The sequence below is a fragment of the Cimex lectularius genome, unplaced genomic scaffold (assembly GCF_000648675.2).
Source record: "Cimex lectularius strain Harlan isolate CLEC.00 unplaced genomic scaffold, Clec_2.1 scaffold319, whole genome shotgun sequence".
Lineage (NCBI taxonomy): Eukaryota > Metazoa > Arthropoda > Insecta > Hemiptera > Cimicidae > Cimex > Cimex lectularius.
This window is the reverse complement of record NW_019393047.1, coordinates 194148-209790: the sequence shown is the minus strand read 5'-3', so window position 1 is coordinate 209790 and position 15643 is coordinate 194148. Positions and strand designations below refer to the sequence as shown.

Here is a 15643-nt window from a genome sequence, read left to right as displayed (position 1 = left end):
TTGGTTTTAACCAATGAAAAAATCCGATTTCAGAGATCCCAACAGATGAAAGTCCTTCTTCACCTGCAATTTACATTGAAAGGAAATATTGCTGTTGACAGCTCCTTTACCTTTGAAATGTTTCAAGAATTATTTATCAAATAGCAGTCGACAAAGTTACACGTACAATAAAACCAAGTAGGTTCAGCTTCAAATCCAATATTAGAAATAATGTAAACAAAGTTCAAGAAGTTCAAAATTATATTTCCCTTTCGAAAGAATATATAACCTTCATTTGCGCTTTCTCAATGCTAGCAAAAATAATTTTCAAATTAACATTTCATACAAGGTAATTTTCAAACCTACAAGGTAATTTTATTTTTAACCTAAAGTTATAAAAACCCATGTAATGCAGTCAGACACATGTTACATGTGTTTTATCATTTTAATTTGTATTGACAGCCGATTATGAAATGTATTTGATATATTTGTGTTATAGTTAATTATTGAAGAAAAATAACGATGGGAATATCTGGTTCGAAATTATGTTTACGTGACTTGTTTTGAATTATTACATATGAGTGGATTTCTATATTTCCTGTTCTTTCTTTATTCCTTTTATATTTATAATATAAATATTTATTATATTTATTTTCTTCTATATTTCTTATTCTAGTCTTTATTCCGTTATTTATCGTACAATTCTAGAACTCCATACTTATTTCTTCAATTCCAAGATTATTTTCCTGTTCGTCCAATTCAAAGGATACATGTATTTCTATCCCTTTCTATCACTATAGTCCTGTTTTTCAAATGCTATAACAACCTGTCTATATGTCCCAATCTAGAGACACATGCCTATTTGTCATTTTAAGACGATATTACTTTTCATCTGATCGTAAGGCCACATGCCCATTTGTTCAATTCCATAGCTATCTTCCTATTTCTCCAATTGATCCATGATTATTTGGCCTATTCTTTGTCGTCATTCGTATTCGTCAAATTCTCAAATTACATTCCTATTTGACAAATTCTACTGTTACATGTTCCTAGAAATCCGTCCAAATCTAGACCTACATGCCTATTTCTCCCATTCTAAGACTATTACTCTTTGTCCAATTCAAAGACTTATTCCTTCTTTTTTTTTCAATTCCATGGCTACGTTCCTTTTTCTCAAACTGTAGGGTTACATGATTATTTGATCTGTAATTTTGAATTGAACAAATAAGTATGTAGCCCTAGAACTGGACAAATTGTGACTAAATCCTCTAATTCCCGGATTTAGTCACAATTTGTCTAGTTCTAGGGCTACATACTTATTTGTTCAATTCTATGCCTACAAGTCTATTTCTCCAAAGCCATGACAGTGTTCTTATTTCTTCCATTCTGAGACTACTCCCCTAACTGTCCAATTCTAAGACTACATTACTTTTTGTCTGATTGTAAGGCTACATGCCCATTTGTTTCATTCCATAGCTACCTTTCTATTTTTCCAATTTTAGGTTCACATGATTATTTGGCCTATTCTATGTCGTCATTCTTATTTGTCAAATTCTCAGATTACATACATATTCGTACATGCCTATTTCACCCATTCTAACACTATTACTGTTTGTCCAATTCGAAGACTACATTCCTTTTCTTTTTTTCTTTTTTTTTTTCAATTCCATGACTACGTTCCTTTTTCTCAAACGGAAAGGTTACATGATTATTTGATCTATTCTATGACTACCTGAAATGTGATTATTAATTAATTATTATGAAGGGCTCAAGACATTCCCGTACTTTTAAAATAATATCTATTTATAACATTTGAATTATTTAAGTTTAAATTTAACTAAATTTTCTTTTTGGGCACGTTTAGATTGTTTTATGGTAATAATATTACTGGCCTTTTTATAAAAGGAATACCATTCAATAGTTATTTTACGTTTTTGAATATTATGTCAATTGTCATTATTTATTTTTTTTAAACATCGTCTTTATATAATGTAGTGTATATGTATGTTTAATTTAAAATTTAAAAAAGCAATGATTACTGTGAAATGTAGAAAAATTAAGCAGTCCATTATAGTTTTTAAAAAACAAGGCAGAAATAGTAGTACATTAAAACAATTTGAATTTATTGTTACTCAACCAACGGATGAGAAGAAAAAAAAGACAAACAGTACTAACATAATATATACGTACTCATTACCTGTCGTGTAATAAACAATATCAATATGTTCCAGGTCACCTTATAACAAACGAGCATACCTTTTTAGTTTCGCGGCCACATTTCCGAAAGCCAAACTAGAACTGAGGAAGTGGTGAAACTGCAAAGCAGGAGAGATATAGGCAATGCCAATGTCAAAAGATACATAATAACAACGTTTTTCTAAGGACGATGACCGGGTAAATTTTCCTAACAGAAATCGTAATATGTATTGCTCTTGGTATGTAAATTTTCCAATTAGTTTGACACCCATTTGCTGTTGTAGGACAGAAAATTTGAAAGAAAGAATAAATTTTTTTCTATGCTAAGAAAGTAAGTCGAATTATAATTTTTATTTAGCAGTATTTTTAGGTAAATAATCAGCTTAAAGTTTTAATTTACACACCAACTCATAATACAATCATATATTATTAGACAATATCCATGGACACGTCACAGTCAAAAGGATAATTAAAATTTTATATTGAGAACAAATCTCACCAATCCTTAATACAGTCGAATTTAGTTAATAATATGAATAATAAAATGAAGTTAAAATATAAAGTGAAACAATGGTCAGGATATCCAGTATCTTTTTGTTTACTTTATGGAAAAGTTGGAGCGAAGATAAAAAGTCTTCAAGGACATGCTAACAAAAGCAAAACATCCAACAAAAGAGGGAAACTTTCCAATTTCTTTCGACCGACAAAAACCTTATTACGGAAGCTAATGTTGATTTAGTATCTTGTAGAATTAACCACTGTTCTTCAGGTGAGGCAGAAAGCCGGGTATATTCGGCTGGAAACCCTCCCCCAGAAAGGAATGGAGAATTGTTGATGTGAAAATCCGTCTGTGCAATTATAAAATTTATTCATTTTTTTTTATCTTTGATTCCTTATTTATAACGTGGTGTGGTATTAACAATACAATCGTTCTTCTTATTTATAGGTTTGTTAGATGTAAACATTTGTTTCACCACCTTCAAAAAAAAGGGTTATAAATAAAAATAATTAACCCGTTCTCAAAACGAAAAAAAGGACAACATAAACAANTCTCTCTCTCTCTCTCTCTCTCTCTTTCTCTCTCTCTCTCTTTCTCTTTCTCTTTCTTTCTCTCTCTCTTTCTTTCTCTTTCTCTCATTCTCTCTCTTTTTCTCTCTCTCTTTCTCTTTCTCTCACTTTCTCTCTTTCTCTTTCTCTCTCTTTCTCTTTCTCTCACTTTCTCTCTTTCTCTTTCTCTTTTTCTCACTCTCTCTCTTTCTCTTTCTCTCACTTTCTTTCTTTCTCCTTCTCTCTCTCTTTTTCGCTCTCTCTTTCTCTTTCTCTCACTCTCTCTCTCTCTCTCTTTCTCTTTCTCTTTCTCTCTCTCTCTCTCCTTCTCTCTCTTTCTCTTTCTCCTTTTTTCCTCTAACTTCTTCACTCTGTGCCATTTTCGTTTTTACTCTACCTTACTTCTACCGTGATATCTGATACTCACTCTTTGATATTCTATATCTTTGTCATATAAGAAGAAGAAACAAATAAGAATAAATCCGTTCACTGTACATAAACAAATATGAACAAAGAACTCCTAGACTTACAACTTACTGAACACTTAATCATCAGCAACCTACTTCCATCTAAAACCACCCAGTACAATACCAAAATATCAACCCAAAACTAGAAAGCACCAACTAACAATTCAATCAAACCACAAGACGATGCACAACACCCTTGTTATCTTACAGAAAAAAATGTCTTCGAAATTTAGTTTTAGTATTAGCATCTTATATAGTTAACCTTTTTTTATATATATTCTAAAATAGTATTAATAAAACAAAAATATCATTTAATTATTAAAAACCAAATATATATAATTAATGAAAAGATAACTCGCATATTATGTTTCTTATCAAATAAATGGTATAAGTATCAATCAATGTTTGCATAAAGAAGATTCCAGTGATGATTTTTAATATTTTCGTTTCGGCTTTCACTTATTGCATTTATTGCTTAAGAAAGAAGTATAAAGTACAAATCATCTATGTTTAAAAAAAATTATAACTTGATGGGAACAATAATGTAGATACAGCGAGCTTAATCTTAATTTGAATAAACCGTTGATTATGTCTGTTATAACTTTCCATTGGTAAATTATTCCATTACGGGCGAAAAAATGGACAAATATCCTAGAACGTTGGGACAATTTTCTTAAAAATTCAGCATTAATGCAAAAAAACAGTGAAATATTGAACAACAGAAATAAAAATAAAAACAAAATAGCTTTCAAAAAGGAATAAATTTATGTTATATTTTATTTTGGACGCTTTTATTCATTTGTTAAACCTACGTGATGACATATCGACAGATTAACTTATTGGAAAGCTGTTTTCGCCAAAATACTAGCACAGTATTTGGATGTTCTACGCCTAAAAATAACCGTCCATTCAGTCTATCTAATCTTTTTGTGTGTGTGTGTGTGTATTATCAGCTGTTATGTAAACATAGATTAGCTAAAATATTCAGGCTGTTTCCCAAAATAACAATATGCGTTTTCCATTACCCTTTTAATTGTAAACTCACTAAGATCGCCGATATCGCCAGAGCAACCACCATTATCTATAATGTGCAGCATTTCGGACAGAAGCTATACAGTAAAATCGATTCCCGAGGTAATACGCATTGATAAGTAGATTTTACAAAATTCTAAAAAAGCTTTATTTAAAAATTCAATACTGGAACGAAAAGCATGTTTCCGTGACTATTTAAATCCTTGAGGCATATAAATTCAATTTGATTTCTTTTGTAGTTGTTAAATAGCCCTTGCCTGCTAGTTCGTCCAATTAGGATGGCTGGATGCGATCCAAATCCAAATCTAATTAATCATTCCTAATAAAACCTTGGCCATTCAACAAAGCCTTCCATTTGAATGTGATATAATTGACGTTGGTTTTATGTAGCTTTGTCAAAAATGCAATTTTATGAAACATTTCGAGTTGTGTAGCTTCAGAACTATTCAGAAAAAAATAGTTTAAAGTAATAAATGTTTACATAAAAATATTAAAATGATTGCCATGAATGATGGCCATGATTGCCATGACTGATCAGAGTATCAATAATCGGCAAAAGAACATTCAAATAAGATCGGACATCCAAGCGTCCCTTAACTTATTAACTAATAACATTTCGTCTCCTCCGCTCTAAAGAATAAAGAGCTTGGGTGTGTTCCTAGACGTAGCCAGGCTTGTGATAGGGTCTTAACACCGGAGGATGCTTTATATATTTTTATAAACGTTTCCTAACTATTCCTTATTACTTTATCCAGAAACCCTAATTAATCGATCGCTGCTTGACAGTGAGCTGCGGCAACGAGGTCTTGGGAGTCAGACAGATTCAAGCGGACGTCCCAGAAGGGAGCACTCTTGGTCTCATCCTTTAAGCCGAGAACACACTTACCCGATGCAACGCTATGCGACGCTACCCGATGCTACCCGACGTCAGGCACTCTCAACACGACAGATAAGAATAATACATTGTACACGGAAAACAAACACTTTGAACCCTGAAGATGATCTCAATAAAGATCGAAACGTTGGCACGATAAAGAAAATGTTTTTCTAAAATCTTTTCATCGCACGATCTCGAAATAATCATTCAAAAATACCTTGAGCTTATCGAAGACTTGTGCAAAAAGTGGAGAACAAGATTGAATGAAGAACAATGTACTCTGTACGTTCACGTTAAAAAAAAGTCTTGTCTTACTCTCTACATCGATAACAAAGAAAGTCCAAGCAGGTCAAAAACATAGGACTATACCTACACAGCAGACTGACGTAGAATCCTCACAGAAGACTTAAGAGATACCAATTTCATCAATTGACTTAACTGAAGACTAGGACAACTACGAAGAGTTCTAGGACCGAAATCTGTACCAAACTACACTAAGGCTTTACTGCGACTACTTTGGTTGTACGGAGTAAACTGGTGTTCTAACAAGTCATCCACCATTCAGTCCAATCAATCCAATCAAAAGTCCTCCTATAATTCGTCAAACTCCTTATACGTCATTAATTTCCAAGGTACAATGACCTCAACATTCTTTTGCCAACTGATCTGTTCCCGATTCCAAAAGTTTCTAAACTAACCACTCGATCCGGGGGACCGCGGTAGCCGAGTGGTTAGCATGAGAGACTCTCACGCCGCGGTCGTGGGTTCGATTCCCACCGTTGCCCCTGGCCCTTTTTTCCCAATAACCCCCCAAATTTGAACACACATATATACGAATTTGTCACATGGCTAATATGCATAGTTCATAACGCCAAAAAAAAAAAAAAAAAATTAAATTAGTTGTTAATATTAACTTTTAATTATTTTTAATTTTTTAATATTTTACATATATAAGCTTATCATACCGATATCGGGGTAAAGTTCCCCGAATTCAAATAAACCCCATACAAAATCCCAAAACCTTCAAATAAAAAGCAAACATCAAGATAAAATAAAAGTGAATGACCTAATAAAAAGAATATTTATATATTCAGATATAAAAATAAAAAGCCGTCCTCTTCTATTGTCCGCATTAAACTAATGAACTGAAACTAATTCTGATTCTTCTTCAGCAAAGTCAAAAGGAGAACGATTTGTTTTGGCTAAAAATCCAATTTTTTTTTTCAAAATTAGAACTTATGAGATTTAACTTCATTAGACTTATGAGGAAATCATTTTATTTCGATGATTGTATAATAAAACTTTCAAGTGATAAGTCAAAATAATAATAGTAATAATATACCGCACAAGATTACATAATATATAGGTTTGTGCTCGAGAACACTTTAGTCTGAACCGTTCCTTTGTGTCAATAAATCCGATTGAAAAGACGACGTATTATTAAAGTGTTAAGAGTACCCCACAGAACGTCAACGGCGTTTTATTATGTCACATAGCGCATTAAGCAGGAAAACCTTTTCTGTCAGGAAGAAATAACGTCAAGACTATTTGCGAACTGGCCCCCAAGGGTGCTATACGAAAGAAAAAAGAAATGGAGGCCCTTTAAAGCCGTAAAAAGCTTCTAAGGTTATTTACTGAAACAGGTTTTACAACATCTGGATAGTATCGACTCCCGAAAGACCAGTATGTTTCAGTTTTAAGATCACCGCAGAGTTTTACTACAAGAGCACTAGTGCAAAATACAACAAGATTTACGTGGGGGGGGGGTTTCATTAAAGGTTATAAATGTCGTAGGATGGTTCTTGAACTTGAAATAAATGTTTACGCTTTAATGCTAGTAAGTCGTAGAAAAGGGAATTTTGAACACAATTATCCCAGGTTTAACAAAGAGTTACAGAGTCATTAGTGTGAACTATTGGTGTCTTATGTTTGCATAATTGGGGAGACAATTCTCGAATAGCTTTGTTCTTCATTAAACTCTTTGCGATCCGGTCTCGAGTGGGCTCGATAAACGTTTTTTGCTACAAGGATGAAAAAAGTCATTGCGACGATTTCAATTTAAGTTTCAAGTAAAAGAGCTGAATTTAAACTGGGAACTTTCGAATAACATAAATCTCACGCGGTTTCGGGGGATTTCGTTTTAAGTAGTATATGACAGGCGGGTTTCACCACCTGCACTAGTTTTCAAACCGCCTCGAAGACGAAGTTGGGTCAAACTTTGCCCTGAGGATTCCGGGGACTTCCGTGCGAGTCGTCGAAAATTCCATGACAGATATCTCGGGCTGAGTTTTAAAACTTGGCCGGCTTAACGCTGAAGACACGGTTGAAAAGTAAATGTTTTCTACAAAGGTGGAAAATCCGTCTGAGAGTTATTAGAGATGGCATTTCCACTCCGCCTCCCCCTGTCTCGGCCCTTTTGAAGTGAAAAAAAAACTGTTCGCTCCGTTTTAACGAAATGTTTATCAAAATCGTAGGCGGTTCTGTTTAAGTTGAACAAACTCACCCTCCCGTACAAGTAAAAGAATAAAGAGAAAGACGGTTATTCTAATTCCAATCAACTCCGTACCATAATCCGATCTAATCCTCCAAATACGATAAGTACGAACAACCAGCTCGAAAAGTTTAAAATATTTATGAGTTGGATCTTTTTAACAGAGAAAATAAAAAATAACTTTCATAATAATGTGAATATAGATATTTTATTTTTCTACGGAGGGATTAACCTGTGGCTTGATCGTCTCCGATCATGATGGTATTACTAGTCTCGCTGGTTTCGTCGTCAGACGTGTTTCAGCCTTACGCCACCTTCATTGGTTGGTCTGTGAACAAAGATAATGCCTTCATATTCCTTCACAATTTACAATAGCATATTACAATATTAAAAAATGGATTTGGCTAACAGTACAACGTACAGACCAACTACTGAAGGGGAACAACAGATACCAAAACATATCTCAACTACAAAACAAAGCGAGGCTGAGCGATCGAAAAACGAGTTTAAATTTATTCTAAAGAAAATAATTATGTGTTTGTTGGTGAAATGGATTGCACCGACCATCTCTACCCATGACTTGAGTCCCCTTTACTACAAAAACACGACACTCCCTGGAAACTTTGAGTAAAATGTGCATATTTCTAACCATTTACCTAATGAAATATTTACTATGTATTATTATATATTATTATGAAAATTGGGATACTAAAAACTCGTTAGACCTCAAGGTATTCCACAAAAAACTAATTTTTATACAACCAAGATTTGCCAATTTTTTATTTTGATCAAAGGATGTTTGAAATGTTGAGCGTAGTTGTGAAATTTTATTTAAATTGTACACTTTATTTACCATTAAACTAGTTGTAACAGTTTCACGTATAAAATACAGTCTTTATTGGTGCGATGACTTGTGCATCATTCACTAACAAAACGCGACGTTGCCCGGAAAATTTTGATAAAATGAGCGTATCGGGAAATTTTGCTGATAAAATATTTAGTTCTTTATTTAGTTATTATTAGACTGTATTACGGATATTTAGATAATAAAAAATGCGTTAGACCTGCTACCATTCAGAAAAAGTTCATTCTTATTCAACCAAGATTTGCCATTAATTTATTTTGATCAAAAAAGGATGTTTGAAGTGTGAGCGTAGTTGTGAAATTTTATTTAAATTGTTCACCTTATTTACCATTAAACTAGTCATACACCGTATAAACTACAGTCTTTGTTAGTGCGATGACTTGTGCGTCATTTACTAACAAAACGCGACATTCCCTGGAAACTTTAAGTAAAATGAGCATATTTCAAAAAATTTAGGTAATGAAATATTTATTTTGTATTATTAGATATTATTATGAAAATTAAGTTACTAAAAACTCGTTAGACCTCAAGGTATTCCAGAAAAAACTAATTCTTATACAACCAAGATTTGCCAATTTTGTATTTTGATCAAAAGGATTTGTGAAATCTTGAGCTTAGTTGTGAAATTTTATTTAAATTCTACAATTTATTTACCATTAATCTAGTTGAGCGTATATCGGGAAATTTTGCTGATAAAATATTTAGTTCTTTATTTAGTTATTATTAGACTGTATTACGGATATTTAGATAATAAAAAATGCGTTAGACCTGNTTCCATACCAACCTTTCAAACCATCCTAACCATACGGCTCGAGCCCTATCCACTCATTCCCATCCTGACAACCCACCACGACGCCTCAACCGACGATGGCCTCGGGACCTCCTTGATCCCTAATCATATAAAGTGAGTGCCAGCAATGGCTGGCTCCTCAAAGCATGTGTCCTACCGGTGCAGTGCTGGCATTAGTGCTAGTGTTGTGCTGTGTGATATTTCATGCATGTGTACATATTTGTATAGGTATACAATTCTGTATAGGTAACAAATAAATAAATTAAATTAAAAAAAATTAAGCATTAAAGTAGTAGTCATGTGAAGGTTTAACGTAATTAAAGGCTGTGGTGCAATAACTTGAGCCTTCTTTACTAAAGCAACTCGCCTTAGCCTGGAAACTGTAGTGAAATGAACGTTTTTAGATCGTTTAATTTATTTCCCTGTATCCTGGAAACAATCCTTTATCCTACAAGCCCATCAGTCTGTTACTGATTCTATAGAAATTTCATGAACGGTTTATATTAAAATAAATTCCCCACGCAATCCCTAATTCCCAAATGTCATACCAAACCATCAGTTTGGTTTTCCCTGCTCCCACACAGCAGTTCATCAATGAAACAGGTTTTTTCCCTTGTTTTTAGGACTTAGGTGAGGGGACATTGTTCGGGGGATTTTCTTGATCTGCTCCAGGGTTTAGATCGCGTTTGGCACCCCGACGTCTTGTTTGTGCACAAGAACGTCCTTCCCTCAACATACAATCCAATCTTTAGCAGCTACCACACTGACCACCGTCCGAGTCATTGAAGTGAAGGCGTCCTCTCAAAACTACCTTATTCTTGTTGGGATATGTCAGGGTAGCATTGTGGACACTACACATATCAGGTGTACAGCTGAAATCTCTTCCCATCATCAAACCCTGACATTTACGGACGATACAACGATCTTCTCAATTCATTCCTTTCTTTTCAACTCAAAACATTCAATAAAATCTCAAACTACTAGAATTTTTGAAAAAAGAAATACACAATTTAACTCACAAAACCTTCACTCTACTCAAAAACAGCCTACTAATAATTGACTTCATTAATCTTCAATAAAATATCCCGTTCCCAAATGCCAAATTTGCCTTACCTAGGACTGTGCATCGACAAATGTCTGACGTGGAATCACCACATGCGACTAAAACGTCATGAAGTTGTGACACGAAATTTTTTCACGACGCCTTGATAAACTCTCTGATTTACCTCTCAAATTTTGGCTGCTTTATATCTACTTATTGAAACCGGCGCAACCAAACGGCCCAATCATAAGGAAAATCCTTGATACTTCTTTTTATGTGTTCATGGAAACTCATACTGATATAAATATTCCTCTTATCCGAGATGTAATGCGCTCCAAATTACTGCACCTTTCACACAATCCTCCCAACCACCATAAATCCTCAAATTCAGAAACTCACATCCAGTGACTCTAGTTCTTAAATTTCTTAAATAGAGACATCTTGATAAAGAAATGATCATTGTTGTAGTAAGACTGTGCCATGTAGCATAGTAGTACTGCCAATGGGTAGTTTCTCAACTCTTTTTTTATCTGGATGCAACATTTCCTTTCACAGTGTTACTTGTTACCAAATAGAAGGTACGTAGTTATAATTCCATGAACATTGGACCACATCCCTGATCTACGTCCAGAATTAACAACTGTTGGCCGATAACTACATGCGTACAGATTATCACAGTTGTAATTACTGCAAATAAAAAATAAAAATAAATAAAAACATTTGTTTATACTGAGTTTACTTTAAAATTCTTATCCAGTATTCTGGATAATAAGTGTTTTCAGATAAAAAGACAAATGACGCTTCTTTTTTTTAAACCATCTAAAAGGAAAATGTGCCAATTGTCAAAATATCCGAAAGAAGCCCACAAAGTTTGACCCGTTTATAATCTAGTTGAGCACAAAAGGGTTGGTTAATACAGCAATAATACCAAAGGAGGGAACTTCGTCCAACTGAATTTCTTGTGGAACGTAATCGCAACGGATGTCGACGAACGTGCAGAAAAGCTCTTTCCCCTTTCGGCTCGGAAAATGAATTTTCCCTCTATTTTTACTAAAAACGTTTTCAATTAGCAAACCTTTTCACAAACATTTCTAGCAAATGACAAACTCAGAGAATTGACAAACTATTCTACTATCATCGATACAATCCCAATTAAAAATATCATGCTGTAAAAATCATTTTTCTTTTTTTTCATAAAACTTACCGATTGCTTTTCTTTTTTATTTTTTTAAATGCTTTGTTTAAAGAAATTGACACGAGATTTGTATTTGTCAACCACGAGGATGCAAAGGTGAACTGAAGGTAAAAGTTTTGCATTAACCCTTTAATATTTTGTCATGTTAAAGTTATCTGGTTGATTTAAATTATGCTTTATGAATATTGGAGGTAAATTTAATTTATTATTACACAAATTGAAAGCACGTCGAGTTTTTTATTAATAGACTTCTGAAAAGTTCCATTAAACGAAATTAAATTTGAACAGATTAAGTAAGTTAATGGCTCACCCATCTCCAGAATCCGCAACGGCGTCTGTTTTATTCAACAGTTTTTCTCTTGGAGTGCTCGGTGAAAAAGCGAAAATTAAAGAGTGCCATAATTCGTCGGCAGGATCTTTTTTATTAATCGTAAGCCATTACCCTCCACTTTCGAGGTCCAGGGTCCTGGTGTACACTCCAGCATCTTTTGTCCGCCGTTATTTTTTATTCAGGCATCGACGCCAAAACGTGAAAATGTATTTTGCCTAAATTAAGTTTTATTGAAGTCCGATGTTCCAAGATCCAACCCGGTACGCTAATTGGTCCGACAGGACATTTCAATTTAAGATATGCACAAAGAAGACGCGACACGGCCTCCCTACAACCTTTTGTTAGGATTGAACAATCCAACGTACATAAACATAAAACAGCAATATCTCAATGGCACTCTCAACACGACATTCAAGAATGGCATAATTACACAGAAGACAAACACTTTGAGTGTGTAGAAATACTTTGATTGAATATAAAAAATATATTTTGCATTGTATAAATTCTCTTTGTTCCACATTCTACATGTATTTGTTAAATTTAAACAATGTTTGTAAATCCCAGGCCCTGAAGATGATCTCAATAAAGATCGAAACGTTGGCACGATAAAGAAAATGTTTTTCTGAAACCTACATCACACCAGACCGCATCTCACGATTTCTAAATAATTCAACAAAAGGTTTAATTAACCGATATTTCAATTAAAAGATAAACTATGTACAGAATTGTTAAACAACCACATTGCAGCAGTTGTTGTTTTTTACTTCATTTATTTTTATCTACATGTATTATATACAACCAGCAGATTGGATTTCAATTTATGCTTGTGGAGGAGGGCGTCGGTGACCGCAACGGTTTAGGCGTTGTCATGGCGCTCTTCTTTACTGTAAGGTAAAGATCCCGGGTTTGAATCCAGCGGCCCTGCATTCGAAACCGACATACTTACAAATGGGCTTTTTTTTCAAAAACACCGGGACCCCGTGGGTTGATATGACCTTTGTTCTTGCGAACACTCGTAAAAAAATACAAAAAAATTATGTTTGCGGCATTATGGGCGTTGTAGAGAAAGGACATTGGCAGCCGCTCTAGTTGAATAAAATGATATTAATCATTTCATAGGTCTCTTATCCATATTCTTTTCAGACGTATTCGTTCTTTCAGACGTGGTAATTGTAGGGAATGGACTAATTGTATATGTGTGTTAGCATGATTTTGTAATTTAGTATGAAAATGTGTCTGTAATGCGTTTTGATGGATGAAAAAACTATTGGAATGTGAAAATCATTGTGATGTGTGTTTTCGTAAAAAAGAGGGCAGAAATAGTTAGTCTTAAAATTTTGAATTGAAAACTTTTTAATTTTTGAATAATGGAATATTTGGCCGATCCGTATGCTTGGCACCCGTACATCCAAATAGATTTGAGTACGTAAGTATATATCGAAAGTTTGGATTTTAATCGTAATTTTGATTTTCGGTTGATGATAATAAAGCATTTTAAATCGTTTGTATTCATGCAAGAAGCTTAAAGAAATAAAGAGTGTCAATATTCGCTTCCTCTGGGTTCACGGACATTCAGGGATTAAGGGATACGTTTTGGTGGATGGACCGGCGAGACGGGCGATTAATGTTGGCGAAGCGCTTTCAGCTCCTGTACTCCTGCAGGACGCTAAAAATAGCATTAAATCAAAAAGTAAAAGAAAAAGGAAGGATATAACAGAAACGTTAACACTGGGGCCGTTTTCGCATCTATCCACCCCAACATAAAAGACAAGCCGTGGTTTCATAATGCCCAGATGTCCAAACGAGAGTGCACCATCATAAATAGACTAAGATCGAACCATGCCATCTGTGGGACTTCTTAGCAAAAATCAAACAACTCGATAACAATCTATCCATTCCGATTGGGTCTACGACTCCTGTCCACATCTCCTCTGAAGAAGAGAACCCTATGACTGATACTTATCCAGTAAAGCTAAAAAAAAAATCGTTTGTTGAGTGTCTTTTTTGTAATCTTAATTGTCGATTCCAAGTTAATCATCTATAAAATATAAGCCCTAAATAGTTAACTTTGTCGGAATGAGGAACAGGTTCATGTATATGTATATGCTAGGACAAGTCTAACGAAGGAGTGTAAAGCTGATGATGTTGTGACTTTGGAGAGTTAAATTGTATTTCCGGATATTGCTCCATTCTTCAACAGTTGGTACGTTTTGTAACATAAGTGAGGTTGTGTTGAAGAGGGATGAATTGTTAATATGGCGGTGTCATCTCCGTATATGGCTGTAAGTGCCTTCTCATTTATGGGCATATCAGAAGTAAAAATTGTGTACAACAGCGGAGCGAGTACCCTTGTGGCACACCTACAACCACTTCTTCCATCTCAGAAGTCTCCGTGCCATGGTTTACTGTGAGACATCTCTCCTTAAGGGATCAACCTTGTATAATCAGATAATAGCCCAGGGGTAATACTAATTGTAATTTGTGTAATAATTCCTCATGCCATACTTTCGCCAAGGCCTGATAAACATCTAGAAACAGTCCAGTCGCGTATAGTTTCTGTTCGAGACATGAAGTAATGAAATTTGTAACCCTTTGTAGTTCATGAGCACTGGAATGATCGGTTCAAAAGCAAAATTGATGGTCTGGTAATATGTTGTCTGAAGTAACTTTAGAGATCATTCTTTTGTAAATTAATTTTTCCAATAATTTTGAAGGAACAAGTAAGAAACTAAAAGGACGATAAGACGAAGGGAGCTTAAATTTTTATGGGGCTTTGGGATCATTTTAATGTAAGAAAGTTTCCATTGTATGGGAAAATGTGTAGTTCTCAAAATGGCGTTAAATAAATAAGACACAAAGACGACGGTTTTTCTGGGAAGTTCTTGAAGAACTTCAGCTGTTATCAAATCATGACCAGTTGATTTTTTAAGAAAATGTATTTCTTGTGATACTTGTTTTGGGGTTATTGGTTTAGGTGGTAGATCTAGAGGTGTAGGTGTCATAAGTGAATCTGTTATAAATTTATTGTGTTCAATATCAATTAAGTTATGTTATATAGTTCGATATTCATATTAAGTTATGAGGTTTGAATACCTCGGTGTGTACTCTTGGAAAAGGCCCTGGACAAGGTCTACTTTAAAAAGTAAAGCCATATTTGCCTGATACGTCGAATTAGGAGAAAGGACGTTCTCAGTCAAATGCGAATACAGTTATTCTAAAAGTCAAGCAATAAAAACAAGAGTACTACAGGGAAGAGTTCTTGGCCCCCTGTGCTCGTTAACATCTGACCTCCCACAAAAACAACAAAAAACATTAGCCAAAGTAGCTGATG

The 15643-nt window shown here is 34.3% G+C and overlaps 1 protein-coding gene across 4 annotated transcripts in view; it reads right to left on the bottom strand.

Moving 5' to 3' along the window:
• The window catches only part of LOC106669086 (octopamine receptor Oamb), a 228653-nt gene that overhangs the window by 67726 nt on the left and 145284 nt on the right, over positions 1–15643 (bottom strand). For 2 of the 4 annotated variants that reach the window (XM_024229853.1, XM_014398353.2), the window contains one exon: positions 8322–8417. The exons of the other annotated variants lie outside the window; for them this stretch is intronic. In XM_024229853.1, the coding sequence (XP_024085621.1) occupies positions 8322–8346 (25 nt within the window). In that variant the 5' untranslated portion in view covers positions 8347–8417. The remainder of the gene's footprint in view (positions 1–8321; positions 8418–15643) is intronic. 4 annotated transcript variants of the gene reach the window in all.